Source organism: Mobula hypostoma, chromosome 10, assembly GCF_963921235.1.
Source record: "Mobula hypostoma chromosome 10, sMobHyp1.1, whole genome shotgun sequence".
Classification (NCBI taxonomy): Eukaryota; Metazoa; Chordata; class Chondrichthyes; order Myliobatiformes; family Myliobatidae; genus Mobula; species Mobula hypostoma.
Window position 1 is genome coordinate 94,625,688 of NC_086106.1, and position 13,677 is coordinate 94,639,364.

The window sequence follows — 13,677 nt, forward strand, 5'->3', positions numbered from 1 at the left end:
TCTTTTAGCCACCTTGATTTTCTTCTTAATTGTTCTCTTGCATTTTTTGTATTCCTCAAGAATCTCATTTGTTCCTACCTGCATATACCTGTTATGCACCTCCTTTTTCTTCTTAATCAGAGCCTCAATATTTCTCAGAAGCCAACATTCATTCCTTAAACCTGTTGTCCTTGCCTTTTATTCTCACAGGAATATGCAAACTCTGTACTCTCACCTTTGAAGTCCTCACTAATCATACCTTTTCCAGAAAACACCCTGCCCCAGTCCACATTTGACAGATCCTTTCTGATACCATCAAAATTGTTGTTCTCCAATTTAGAATCTCAACCAGAGGACCAGACCTATCTTCTGAAACAATGGCATTATGATCACTGGATACAAAGTGTTCCCCTACACAAACATCTGTCAGCTGTTCTGTCTCATTCCCTATCACGCTGTCTCTACTTGTGACCTCTATGTATTTCTTGATTAAGGAAACTTTCCTGAACACATTTGACAAATTGTATCCCATCCAGCCCATCACCTACTATCACAAGTTTATGTTTCTTGCAGCAGTCTGCAATCTCTGCAAATTTGCTCCTCTAAATCCCAGACTATTAGGTGGTCTGTAACATAATCCCATTAATGTGGTCATTCCCTTCTTATCCCACCACGCACAACCTTTCGATTCCTGACTTTCCATGTAGGCTTGACGATTTTCTGTCCCACAACCATTCCACTATCTACTCTGGTGTTCTGGTTCCCTTCCCCCTACAACTCTAGTTTACCAACCCCCCCCCCCCCGTGGAGCCCAATAATCCAAAAATTTGAAGCCCTCCCTCCCTCCTGCACTATCTCCTTAGCCACGTATTAACTTGTATATAGGTATATGATAGCAATCCTGAGATCACAACCCAGGAGGACCTGCCCTTTAATTTAGCATCTAACAACCTGAATTCACTTTGCAGGATCTCATCACCCAGTTTACCCATGTCATTTGTACCGACGTGGATGACGACCTCTGACCACTCACCTTCCCACTTAAAAATGCAACAACATACCACCAGGGAATCTCATTCTTGTCCATAGAACCTCCCATTTGTTCCCCTAACCATTGAGTCACCTATCACTACAACATGCCATTCTCCTTCCTTACCTCTCTGCCGCAGACATGACTGTTGTGACTTTCCTCTGCTAGGTCATCTTCCCCCCCAAACAGCATCCAAAGAGTGCCTGTCATTGAGAGGAACAACCACAGAGGTACTCTGCATTGGCGGCCTATCCCCTTTCTCTTTCATGACGGTCATACAGTTGCCCATGTCCTGATTCTTGTGTGTGTGTAACCTGTTGATTAACCCCTCAGCCTTCCAAATGATCCAGAGTTCATCCAGCTCCACCTCCTATTCTAACGTGGGTTGTAAGAAGCTGCAGCTGGATGCAGTTATTGCAGGTGTAGTCATAAGGGACACTGAAGGTCTTCCTGCCTTGTCACAGCCTGTAAGAAGAGCATTTCACTATTCTGCCTGGAATCCCCACTGCTTTAACCGTGCAATAAGAAAGAAAGAAAATTAAATTTAAAAATCCGCAAGAAAATATGCCTCTCCTCGTTGAAGCCTCACTGAGCCAAAGCCTTAATTCCCCACTCTTAACACTGGCCCACTCCTTCAATGGCTACCACTTAAATCTAACTTCTTTTTATTGGTCCTTGCCAAATGCTTAATTATGCGCAATCCAACGTCTCCTAGCGATGTTTGGCTCATAGAGTGTCCTGACTGCCCCTGTTCAATTATTTTGAAATCTCTCCTGCTAAGTGCAATCCAGCATTTCCTAGTGCTGTGTGGCATGCAGTTTATAATTTGCAATGGCACTGCTCTCCTAATAAACATTGGATATGATACTCATATTTGTTTTGTGGTCTGATTTTATTTGCTCTTTTTGTTTTTGCAGATTGGGATGATGAACGAGTCAGTAGCCCCAATATTCTTCGGCTTATTTACCAAGGAAGGTTTTTGCATGGAAATGTCACGTTGGGAGGTAAGTTTATAAACCTAGCACTTCTTGAAATTTAAAAGACTCTGTGGATTAGGCTATATTGGTACAGCATTTTCTGCAATTGAAATGAAAATTTAAAATATGAAAGTATGGAAGTGTGTTACTATCTCAAGACTATCAGGATCTTGAAAGTTTCTTATCTGGCAAGGGTGGCTATGGATAGAAACGTGTCATGGAGGAATGACTGGGTGGACAATGTATCCTGGTCTTGCCATGACGTTCATAATCAAAAAGTGAATTTAAAAAATCATTCAGAATGACATGGAGTGATTTTTTTTATTAAGTGCAATCGTGAACAATAGCCAGATCAGAAATGCTGATCAAGTCAACTAGTTCCCAAAGAGAGCTAGTACACATTGACAGCCATTTCTGTTTCCAGTCCCTACTTGCATCTAGCATATGTGGACTTGCCCATACCCACAAATTTTTGGGGGTTTTTTGCTTTTGTCCATTTAGGTAGGTTGCCCTTGTCTCATTTCTCTGCTCCCAGCAATACAGTATGTCAATGTGCAATACTCAATTTTTTAAAGTATAAGATAGATGTGGCAGTTTCCCGGAGCAAATAGCTTCCACAACATCGCGTCCAGATATAATCGTATGGTCTGATACCAGTAGAGAAGTGGTTATTGGTGAACTCACAGTCCTCTGGGAAGACAACATCGATGAAGCCCATGAGCGCAAGTTAACCAAGTATGTAGAATTAAGATCAGAGTGCAGAGACAGAGGGTGGAAGGTCTCATGCTATCTATTTGAAGTAGGCTGCCGTGGGTTTATTGCATTCACTCTCCAGAAGTGGTTGCATGACCTTGGCTTCACTAGAAGAGAGATCAAGTCAACCAGCAGGGCTGTAGCTGAGGCAGCAGAGAAAGGATCAGCATGGGTGTGGACCAAGTATGTCCAGAGGGGCAGATAGTCAGACAGTGTATACATATCTTGCAAACCCTTCAGTAGTTGCATAGACACCTGAAGAGCAGGCTACCTGTTGGATGGAAGTGACCGACAACTCTGATAGAGGCAGATGCCAAGTTTTTAAGCTCACCAGTGGGAGGTGGTGCTTTAGCACTGCTGGCCCACCACTTCAAGGGAGTCTTGATCATAAGCGGGCCGAAACTCCTGAAGACAGGTGGCAGATCAACTGATGATCCCACTGGTGATAGCACAGGACAGTTAACATCTTAGTCCACGTGTATTTTGTAATTGTAAATCTGAACCCTCAGATTTCTGGGAGCACTGTGTATGGCTTTAGTCTCCATACCCAAAGAAGGATATTTGTGCCTTGGAAGTTCATTAGATTTATTCATGGGTTCAGGTTATTGTCCTGCAAGAAAAGATCAAGGACGATGGGCCTTGCACTCTCTGGAGCTTAAGAGTGAGTTTTGTTTCATTGCAGCAGAGCGCTGAGACCTTGACTGCTAACTGTCCGCATGAAGCTGTTTTCTCTGACTGCAGAGTCTAGAATAATGGGTATGGTGTCTGGAGAACAGTTAGGCTACTTGGGATTAGACTGAGATTTCTGCAGAATTATGAATATTGTAAACTGTCTATCTGCTTGTTCAGAAATCCCGATGGTTTGGCATCTGGTTCCTGTGCTCTCTCCAAAAGTTCCCATACTCCCTTCAAATACCTGGGTTCACTGGAAAATTTATTATACTATAATATTTAACATAAGTGCTGGAGTAGTAATTGGAATAATATTCAATGATCTTAATCCAACGGGTTTGGGTGGTGCCAGTCCAATGCCACCCAAGGGCTAAGCCTACTGAATTGAGGTTTACTATAATTGTTATCTGTACCTTGGAACTGTTGATCATATTTAGAATTGAAATTGGTACATTTTTAGACATTAAAGGGGAAGCAGATCAAGCAGAAAAAATGGAGTTGAGTTTATGAATCAACTATGATCTTACCAAATCAAGGGCAACTCAGATTTTATAACCTGCTATTATGTTCTTGCCAATTGTCATAGCTTCCAATCTTTTATCATGCTGTTCTCCTTCCTTTCAAGTCATTTTCAACCTCCACTAGAAGATTGTGCATGCATTTGATAGCTTTTTGGTATAAAATGCCTATAATGTTATTGTATTCTGTAAAACCCTCTTTCACAGCCCTTAAGCTTCCTCCTGGAAGGATGACAGTCATGCATTTAGTTGCCAGAGAAACATTGCCAGAACCTAATTCGCAAGGTAAAGTTGTCACTTCATCTGTACTTTCAATTGAAGTTATTGGACTGGACTTCTAGTTATTCGTTTATTGAGAACTTATTTGTTATTTAGCAATTTCATCTCTTGGAAGCAATAACTCTTACTGTGGTATGATTCTAGGATCCTGACAATTTCATTGGAGGTTTTGAGTGAGTCTTGTAATGAAGTCCTTGTTTTTTTGATCTTTGATACCCCATGGAAATCTGATTCTTATAATCTGTGTCATCTAATGACCAAATTTATCAATTTACCATCTGTCAGTGAATAATGGAGTAGAATAATACTAGCTAATTGGTAGCCATTATCAACTGGCACATCTCTGGCTAGGGTTCGAACCAAAGACAACGTGGTCTTACTGGCTCACACCATATGATGCAATTGTCTGCTAACCTTTCTAAGAGGGAGCTACGATTAGATGGCCATTCATAACTGATGTTGAGGGCTGGAGGGTGTTGAATGGTCAGTTCATCTGAAGTTTCAGAACAATCTCTGTGTTGAAATTATTAGGTTTACAGCTCTGGTCCGAACAGTTGGTTAAAAAAAATCCTTAATTAAAATTACTGAAAAATGTTTAAATGGTTTCCCTGTCCCACAATTGTAAGGTCTCTAAATGGGGGAAAATCTCATCATTTAGTGGAGCATGGTCAGGGTTTAGTATTTGGCAATATAAATCATAACTTTGCTATTTTCTTTTCAGAATATGTATTATTGATATTTGATTCTAACTTTGATAGGCATTGTATCGAAATTAAAATAAAGAGCTTGCCAAATTTTCCCTAAATTTTCCCCTAGGTTGAAACCTCTGCTTGCTATTTTTCCAAAATTTTGGGGTTTCATTCAGTTTAGTGTTTGAAATTGCAATGTGATAGACATTAACATGGATACTATACATAATTAGACAAATTACGGTAGAATTCCAGAATCTAGCTAGTGTAGAATTAGCATCTTTACCTGATAATTGATTGGATATTACTCTGTTAAATCCCAAACACCTGTTTCAATTTTTAAAAAATGTTCTGCAATAGTCTTGAGTTTACAGTGAACAGGAAATGTACAGGCACTCTGAAACCTGGCTACATCTGTGAACCCACACACATTCGTGACTGTTGGTGTTACAAACCTTATCACTGGCCCCAGTCACCTCCAGACCCCAGGATCTCGTGGCACACTCCACTTGCACTTGGGATCCCACACGTTCCTGACTGACAAGCAAGCCAGATCTGAACCATTAGGATTTCCATTTTTTCGGTATTGGATTATTGGAGTTTTACTATCGATATTTGGAATCATCAGTTCCATGAGGCGTTTCAGTTTTCATCCTCTCACTTAACCGTTTTGTCATTAGAGGGTAAAGGAGCAAAGAAAGAATTAACTTTTATTAATTTGTGAATTTTGCAAAGTATTACCTGGCTAAAATAATTACAAAAAAACCCCTGAAATTATTAAATGGGGCTTTAAATAGCTCAGTCATGATTATAGAAGAGTGACAAGTGTACTGAAATCTGTTTTCTTTTATTGTACAGGTCAAAGAAATCGGGAGAAAACTGGAGAGAGTAACTGCTGTATGATCTTATGAAAACGACCTGCCTTGTCCTTTGCAAAGGCCAGTCAAAGAGCTGGTTTTTAAAGGAACTATTAAGAATTTTGAGTCTTTACATCCAAGTGATTGGTATTGACTTGATTGATGACACCTCCTAACTTGTGTATTCCTCATCAATCCATAGAATATTAAGGATTTATCCTATTGAAGATGAACTACTGCAGAACTTTCAGCATCAACATCTGTACAAAAGAGAATGTTCCTGCTTTGCAGAAGCAGCAATAACTTTGGAGCCAAATCTCTCCATATTTACTTTTCCTAATAACCTTAAAGTGTAGTTATTCAGTTTTCTTCACTTCCATTTTGGAAGCATTGATTTAATGGATGCAACCCCTTCTTGTATATTATCCAGGTGACTTCATTGTGTACAGGTCTGGGCATTCACTTTTAATGGGCTGTTTGATCACCATGGAAACGTAGCTCAGCCTGATGCTATTGTCCCCTAATGTCCAATTATAAATCTTGCAGCAAAATCACTAGAAAATGATCAGGAGCGGGAACCCTGCTGCTAACATTTCCCCTATTGATTTTGGAATGGTGAGGCCAATTGTAGAAATTCCTACTCAGTGGTATGAAGTGTCCATGGTGCTCAAATTTGGATTGCTCAGACGAAGATGTTCCAACTGTGATTTTTGAATAGGAGGTTTTTAAATCTAACTTCCTCCAACAGTTACCTCAGATGGAGAACTTGGGATACTGTTCTTATTCGGTATAGTAATGGTAAAAGTATAGTTTAACAAACATTGCAGCTATTTCAGCATGTGCTCTAGGTAATGGATCAAGTTTCTGAACAAAAGAAACTAAAATGGTTGTGACTGTGGTTGGGTATTGTTCAACCTTGTTTAGAAAAATGCCAAGAAGATACTGGATGCTGGTGGAGAAATGCTGCATTTTAATACCTGTTTGTGATGTGCTGGTGCTTTGCAATATTCAGTTTAGTTTTGTCAGAGTCGAGTAATCCATGCTTTTCTTGTTTATGGTTTGCATGCCTAAAGTTTTTCGAAAGAAAAATTGTTAATTCTTATAGAATGGGATTACTACTGTGCTAAATCTCAAAGATTTGCCCCACCCTTTCCCTCCACTCATATAGTTTAGAGTAGAAATGTGAATGGTTTGGATTCTGCATCACTGCATTCCAGCTGAACTGCATGAATGTCTTACTAGGTTCTTGGATTACTTAAGATAAGAAAATAATCGTGTAGCTCATATTTCAGTGGTTTGATATTCTTAAACAAATGATTAATCCACGCTGCAGGGTGACAAAACCCCAAACTGGTGTGGTCTGAACTGTATAGTTCATGGCCCATTACATTCCTTCAACATTCAGTTTGATCATGGTTGATTTGGACTTCAACTTCATTTATATAATCTAGTTACCGCTAATACCTCAAAGAGCTATCAGTTTTAGTTTTAAAGTTTCAGCTGACCCAGCAATGACAGCTAACTTGATTCCATTGCTCTGTTTGGTTATCACTTTTAAAGGGCCTGCCACTTATTATTTAAAATTGGATCTAGATTCCTCAAAAAGGACAGAGCTTATCTCAATCTACATTGCCAATTCTTTTTTTTCAAACATGTCAGATAATTTGCCTTTGCTCTTTCTAAAAGCACTGAATAGAAATCAAACTTATGAAACCTATGTTTATAATTTAATCCATAAAACCCAGTATCATTATAATAAACCTACATAGTGCCACTTCCAAAAACAATAGCTCAGTTGAAGTCCGATCAAGACAATGTACTGCTAGCTATTGCCTTGGCTTCTAGCTATGGGTTTGGAAGATGCTGCATCCTTCTGAATGTGCTTAGCCCAATGCTCTATACTCTCTGCACCCATGACTACGTGCCTAAGCACAGCTCAAATGTGATCTTTAAATTTGCTGAGGATACCACTGTTGTTCATAGAATCTCAGATAGTGGTGAGCAGGCTTAGAGGAGTGAGATCGATCGGCTGGTTAAATGTTGTCGCAGCAACAACAACCTTACACTCAACTTCAGCCTCTGAAGGACATCCATTTAGAACAGAGATGAGAAGGAATTTCTTTAGCCAGATGATGGTGGATCTGTGAGACTCATTGCCAAGATGCCTGTGGAGCCCAGGACATTGGCTGTGTTTAAAGCAGAGGTCAAGATGTTCTTGATTAGTAAGCACAACAAAGTTATTGGCAGAAGGCAAGAGAATGGGATTGAAAGGGGTAATAAATCAGCTGTAATGGAATGGCAAAGCTGATGGGCCAAATGGCCTATGTCTTATAGTCTTATAACATGTGCTTTCAAAGTCCAGTCCCCCTGAGATAAAGGGCAGTTTTCCATTAGCCACTTTGTATTGGCTTTTGTGCTTATGAGGACTAGAGACCAGTTCTTGCTCAACTGGTCTTTCTGTTCAGAATCAAAATCTTGGTCTTCCATCACCTGCATTTGCTTGAAACGGGATGCAGTAGGTCTAATTTGCTGACCTAAAGTATCGTGCACTCGTACAGTGTGGTCTAATTAGCAACAAGGCATCCATTGGCTTCAAAATACATCTAAGATTATAAAATATTAAAATTAAGGCAATTTAATATTCTTCAAATTATATGGAATCATCAAGAAAGATGAGAGAGGCAGTTGCAAATCCTGACATGGAAATGCCTGACTGTGCCTTTATTGTTAGTGGGCTTTACTCCTGTAGCTGCCTTCAGAGGGATTAAGTAGTTCAAGGAAGTGGCTCACCATCAGCACCTTGAGAGCAGTTGGAGTTAGCCAATAAATGCTGGACTATCATAATGCCTGTTTTTTAAAAAAAAACTATAGAATTATTATATTCTGAAATTAAACATATATAATTATTTTGCTTTATACTTATTCGCTCCCCCTTTGTTTCATAATTGAAATTGTGCCTGATTAAGCCTGTGCAAAATTTAAGGTAATTTTCTCTCCTAACTTCCGTCACATTTTATAGTGAGTTTCTTGTGCCTCCAAAGCCTTGTGTTGTTTATACTAAAATTTTACAGAGTGAAATAGTTTCACCTGTTTTGGTGCAAATGAGGCTTAAATACAAAGTCAAAGCTTGCTTAACTCTAAATGACTCTAATCCTAACTAATATTTATAAACCATCTTTATCATTAGTAAGAGGCAAAAGACAGTTTGAACCAGTACCAAACTGTAGCAAAATTAAGCGTCAGTGATCCTCCAAGTTGGCATTAAATTCACCTTGATTAAAAATGATTTTTCTTTCTGGAATATTGCAATGGCTAATGGCCAAATTGAAGTTTCAACACTGAGTTTTATATCTGGTCTGTGAGTCTGCAGCGTGGATCATAGTAGAGATGATGCAGTTGGTCTTGGTTGCTTTTTTTAAGAAATGATAGAAGGGAACTTCAGCGGACTTCTCACACCTGATCTTTCTGCAGCACGAGGACACTGTTTATGTCCATTTCAAATAGGCCCACTGGTCAAATTTTGGGATTGATTTGTGTATTTACAATAAACAACACTTTTATAGCAAGTGTTAAAATTTGGAAGTGATATGAATACTTCACCAGAAACCATGGGGTGGGGGAGGAATGAAAGAGCAGTTGCTGTAACTTTTACTCTTCATGCATCTGCATTTAATTGATCTATGCATTTTCATTACTTCCATTTTTAGGATTTTGTTCACATTTCTCTCTAATTCCCCACTTGAAGCCTGCCCTGCAGGTGGCCCTCTAATGAAATTCTTGCTGCATAATGAGCAAATGGAAAGTAGCTCATAAAGAGATTGCTTGCTGGAATTCAGAACAAGTTTTTCATGAGATAAGCGCTCAAAACCCTGAAGGAATTGAAATATTGAAGTGTTTCCACTTTTCTGTCATTCAGAATTCCTGAAGTAGAAGTATTATTTAACTAAAGAAGGAACTACTCTTTAATTACATGATGAATAATGTATGACATTTTAGTAATTGATTCAATTTAACGGGTATGTGTTGGTACAACACTTATTTCTGTAGTTGGATATGCCTGCTTTTGAACTCTTGATTAAAGAATTTTTGGAGTTATTAAATGTATAAAAGCTTAAAAATATAACCAATGTAAAACTTGCTCTAAGGCTCTGAATTGTCTGTACTGTAGTGTATGCTAAAGGTTCAAGCATATTTACTGTGATAAAAGTTTGGATTTTTCCTCCCAACCAAATAACTATTTGTGACTAATGGGTTCTGCTAATTTATAAAAGCCATTTATCATTAAGGACAAGGTTGTCCTCATACTGATCCACCTGGGCCACGTGCAGCTCAACTGAACTACATGGAGGGTATTTATTGCACTGCACATGTTGCCAGCCAAAATGACACAAGTCAAAAATGGAGTTTTGGTCTGTATACAGATCCATCTTCACTTTGGTTTCAAGTTCAAGTCTATTGTTATTCAACCTTGTACATGTGTACTGCCAAATGAAGCAACGTTTCTCTGGACTGAGGTGCACAACACCGTACATATAATTCACTCACAACACACAAAGTAATATTACCATAAATAAATTTAACAAATAATAAAATGTATTCCAGAAGATTGACATTTAGCATAAGGTGCATTCACAACACAGGTTTGAGAAGTAGATATTATAATGCTACGGGTGCTTCGTATGTGATGAGACCTGGGTTGTGGCAGGGAATTCAGTAGTCTCAAGCTTGGGGAAAGGAGCTGTTTCCCACCCTACCAGTTCCTGTGCTATTACTACATACCTCCTGCCTGATGGTGGGGGGGGGGGGGAGCTGGTCAAAGGATTTGTGGGACAAATGGGAGAGATCCTGACAGGGCTCAGGCCCTGCTTGGCAGTGATCCTGATGATCCTCTCAGTAGTCCTCGCAATCCTTTGTAGGGTCTTGTGGTCCGTATACCTTGAAAATGGAGACACCTCTTTCTCCCTTATTAGGGGGAGAGAGAGAGAGCCTGTGGTATGTCGTATATTGGGTGAAATGCGAAGTCTTTGGGGGAACTGCAAGTCAGTGTCTGAGCTGTTGCTTTGCAGCACGCCTGAGTGCTCAGTAGAGGGTGCTGATGCTTTTCTTTTGCCAGTGCAGAGAGGGGGGATCGTTGGTTGCTGTTGCTTACACGTGGGAGGGAGGGGAGCTGGGGTGGGGGGACTTCGGGGCTCTAACATTTCACTGTCGTTCATTCTTTGGGGCACTCTTCTGTTTTTGTGGATGTTTTACGAAGAAAAAGCATTTGAAGATGTACGTTGTATATATTTCTCTGACATTAAATTGGACCTTTGAACGTTTAAAAAAAAAATTCCCATACCATTCAACTATTCAGAACACTCTCAATGATGCTTCTGTAAACATCTTAACCTCCTCAGGAAGTGGAGACACTGCCTTACTTTCTTGATTAAAGAGGTGGTATTGAGAGATCAAGTGAGATCACCAGTAATGTGCACTCTGAGAAACTTGGTGTTCCCAACTCTCCATGGTAGAGCTGTGCATGTGTAGTGAGGAGTGGTCAGCCTGCACCTTCCTCTTGTCTTGTCCATGTGGAGACTCAGGCTGTTGTGCTCGCACTATTCTATAAGCTGCTCTACGCCATCTTGTGGTCATTGTTTGTGAGGCCAGCCACTGCTGTGTCATCAGTGAACTTGCCGATTCGGTTTGAGCTGGATCTAGCACTACAGTTTCGGAACTTGATGGTTTTCAAGTTACTTTATTATCCCTGGTTGTTTGATTGGCATAAATTTGCCAAGGAATGGGATTCTCCATGTAAAAAGTGTCCTTGAGATGAAAACCAAGTTTGAATTCCTTTCAAGTACGAAGGAAATATTGAGAAGATGGAAGCCAATCCTTCAGAAGAACCTGATGTTTTAAACTGGATCTTATGAAGGACAGTTGACTGGTTTAGTTTATAATGGGTGCCATTTTAATTGGGGAGTTGTATTTTAAATAAAAATTCCAACAAAACAGTTACATGAAGTGAAAGTGATTGAAATATTGACAGAAAACATTACAGAAGTAGTACCAAACTGCATTGAGCATAATGCATGCCTTTCTAGAAAGGGAACCTATACAGGACCTACTGGATACTTTAAATAATATTGAGTTAATTCACAACACAAAATCTGCTTATAATTTGGGCTTCTACTTGATAGATATGTGCTGGGAATAGTAAATATTAGGGTAGTATAAAGGCAAAATCAATGTTCTGTTGAAATTGACTTTTGAAGGAAAGTGAAAGTCAATGCCAGTTTGACATTTACATTGGGCAAATATGGTTATTCAAGGAGATTTAATGTGAGGAATTGTGTGAAGTTGTCTTTTGAAAGTATATGAACACAAAGGAATGTAAATCAAGAATTGTTTGCAACAGATGGATAATAAGACTGCTCATGTTTGGGCTAGAAGATCTGTTCTGCAGTTTTTATGTAGCTAAGGTCAAAACTGATGGATTTTAATAAATCATTCAATAGATATGAAAACAGCTGGCTGTCACTCCAGGAAAAAAGTGATTGTGGTGAATACAGTGCAGGAGGAATTTGTCAAAATGATACCTGGATTGAAGGATTTTTATTCGTCATGGGGAGAGATTAGCTAGATTTAATTGAAGGAATCCGAATCAACTTGATTACCACTGACGTATGTGTTTTGCAGCATATAAATACTATAAATTACAATGAGAAATAGATATTTAATAAGTAGTGCAAAAGAGAGCAAAAATAGTGAGGTAGTGTTCATGTGTTGGTTCATTGTCCGTTCATAAACCTGAAGATGGGAGGAAGAAACTGCCCCTAAGATGTTGTATGTGTTTACAGGCTCCTTTGCCTCTTCTCTGGTAGTAATAAGAAGAGAGCATATCCTGTTGGTGGTGGGGGTCCTTAATGATGGATACTTCCTTTTTGATATGCCTTTTGAAGATGTCCCTAATGGAGGGTAGGCAAGTGCCCATGATGGATCTGGCTGAGTTTACAATCCTGCGCAGCGACCCCTTCATGCCAGACAGTGATGCAGCCAGTTAGAATGCTCTCCATAGTACCTCGGTAGAAATTTGCTTCAATATTTGGTGACATTCCAAACCTCCCCAAACTCCTAATGAAATATAGCTGCGGACGTGTCTTCTTCATAATTGTATCGATACGTTGGGCGAGAATAGACCCTTGTAGATGTTGACGCCCTTTTGAAGTGGGTGGAAACCTTCAACTGCAGCAGTGAGAGATTTATGTCCTTGAGCACTCCCACCAGCTGGTGCTGTCAAAAGGAGGCCGAAGGGTGGCCTGATAGAGGTATAGCAGGTTTGAGAGGAATTGAAAGTCAAAGCTCTTTGTCCCCCTCCCCCGCCATGGCATGGGTGTCGAAAACAAGAAGGCATAATTTTGAGGTGAGAGCTAGGAGTTTTGAGGGGAAAACTAAGGGGTAAGATTTTTTTCTAGAGAGGTTGATATCCAGAACATGCTGCCCGAAGAAGTGGTGGAATCAGACACAATCTCTGTGTTGAAGAGACATTTAAATAGAAAGGTGTAAGATAGTGGTCCTCAACCTTTTTTATGCTATGGACCCTTACCATTAACTGAGGGGTCTGTGGAGAAGAGCTGGTGTAGAAGAATATGCCTAGTGGAGGCAAGTGGCATTAGTAGCAGGTGAGCAAAAAGACCAACAAACCAGTAGAATGTTTCTGTGCTACACAATAGCATGACTAATAAACTAATTAATAAACTGGTTTATTATTGTCATATTTGCGGAAGTACAGTGAAAAACATGTTTTGCTTGCTGTCCATTTGGGTCATTTCATCACCATGTCAAGGCAGTTCAAGGGAATCAATAGCAGAATGAAGAATGAAGTGTTACAGTTAGAGTGAAAGTGCAGTGCAGGCCGACAATGAGGTGCAAAGCCATAATGAGGGA

General features: G+C 39.7%; 1 protein-coding gene across 2 annotated transcripts in view; it reads left to right on the forward strand.

Moving 5' to 3' along the window:
• Positions 1 to 10,273, forward strand: part of LOC134353044 (ubiquitin-like protein 3) — a 34,270-nt gene extending 23,997 nt beyond the window's left edge. Inside the window, exons 3-5 of one of the 2 annotated variants that reach the window (XM_063060872.1) lie at positions 1,927 to 2,013; positions 4,137 to 4,214; positions 5,756 to 10,273. In XM_063060872.1, the coding sequence (XP_062916942.1) occupies positions 1,927 to 2,013; positions 4,137 to 4,214; positions 5,756 to 5,808 (218 nt within the window). In that variant the 3' untranslated portion in view covers positions 5,809 to 10,273. The remainder of the gene's footprint in view (positions 1 to 1,926; positions 2,014 to 4,136; positions 4,215 to 5,755) is intronic. The other variant, XM_063060871.1, reaches the window with a different exon arrangement.
• Positions 10,274 to 13,677: the final 3,404 nt, after the last annotated feature.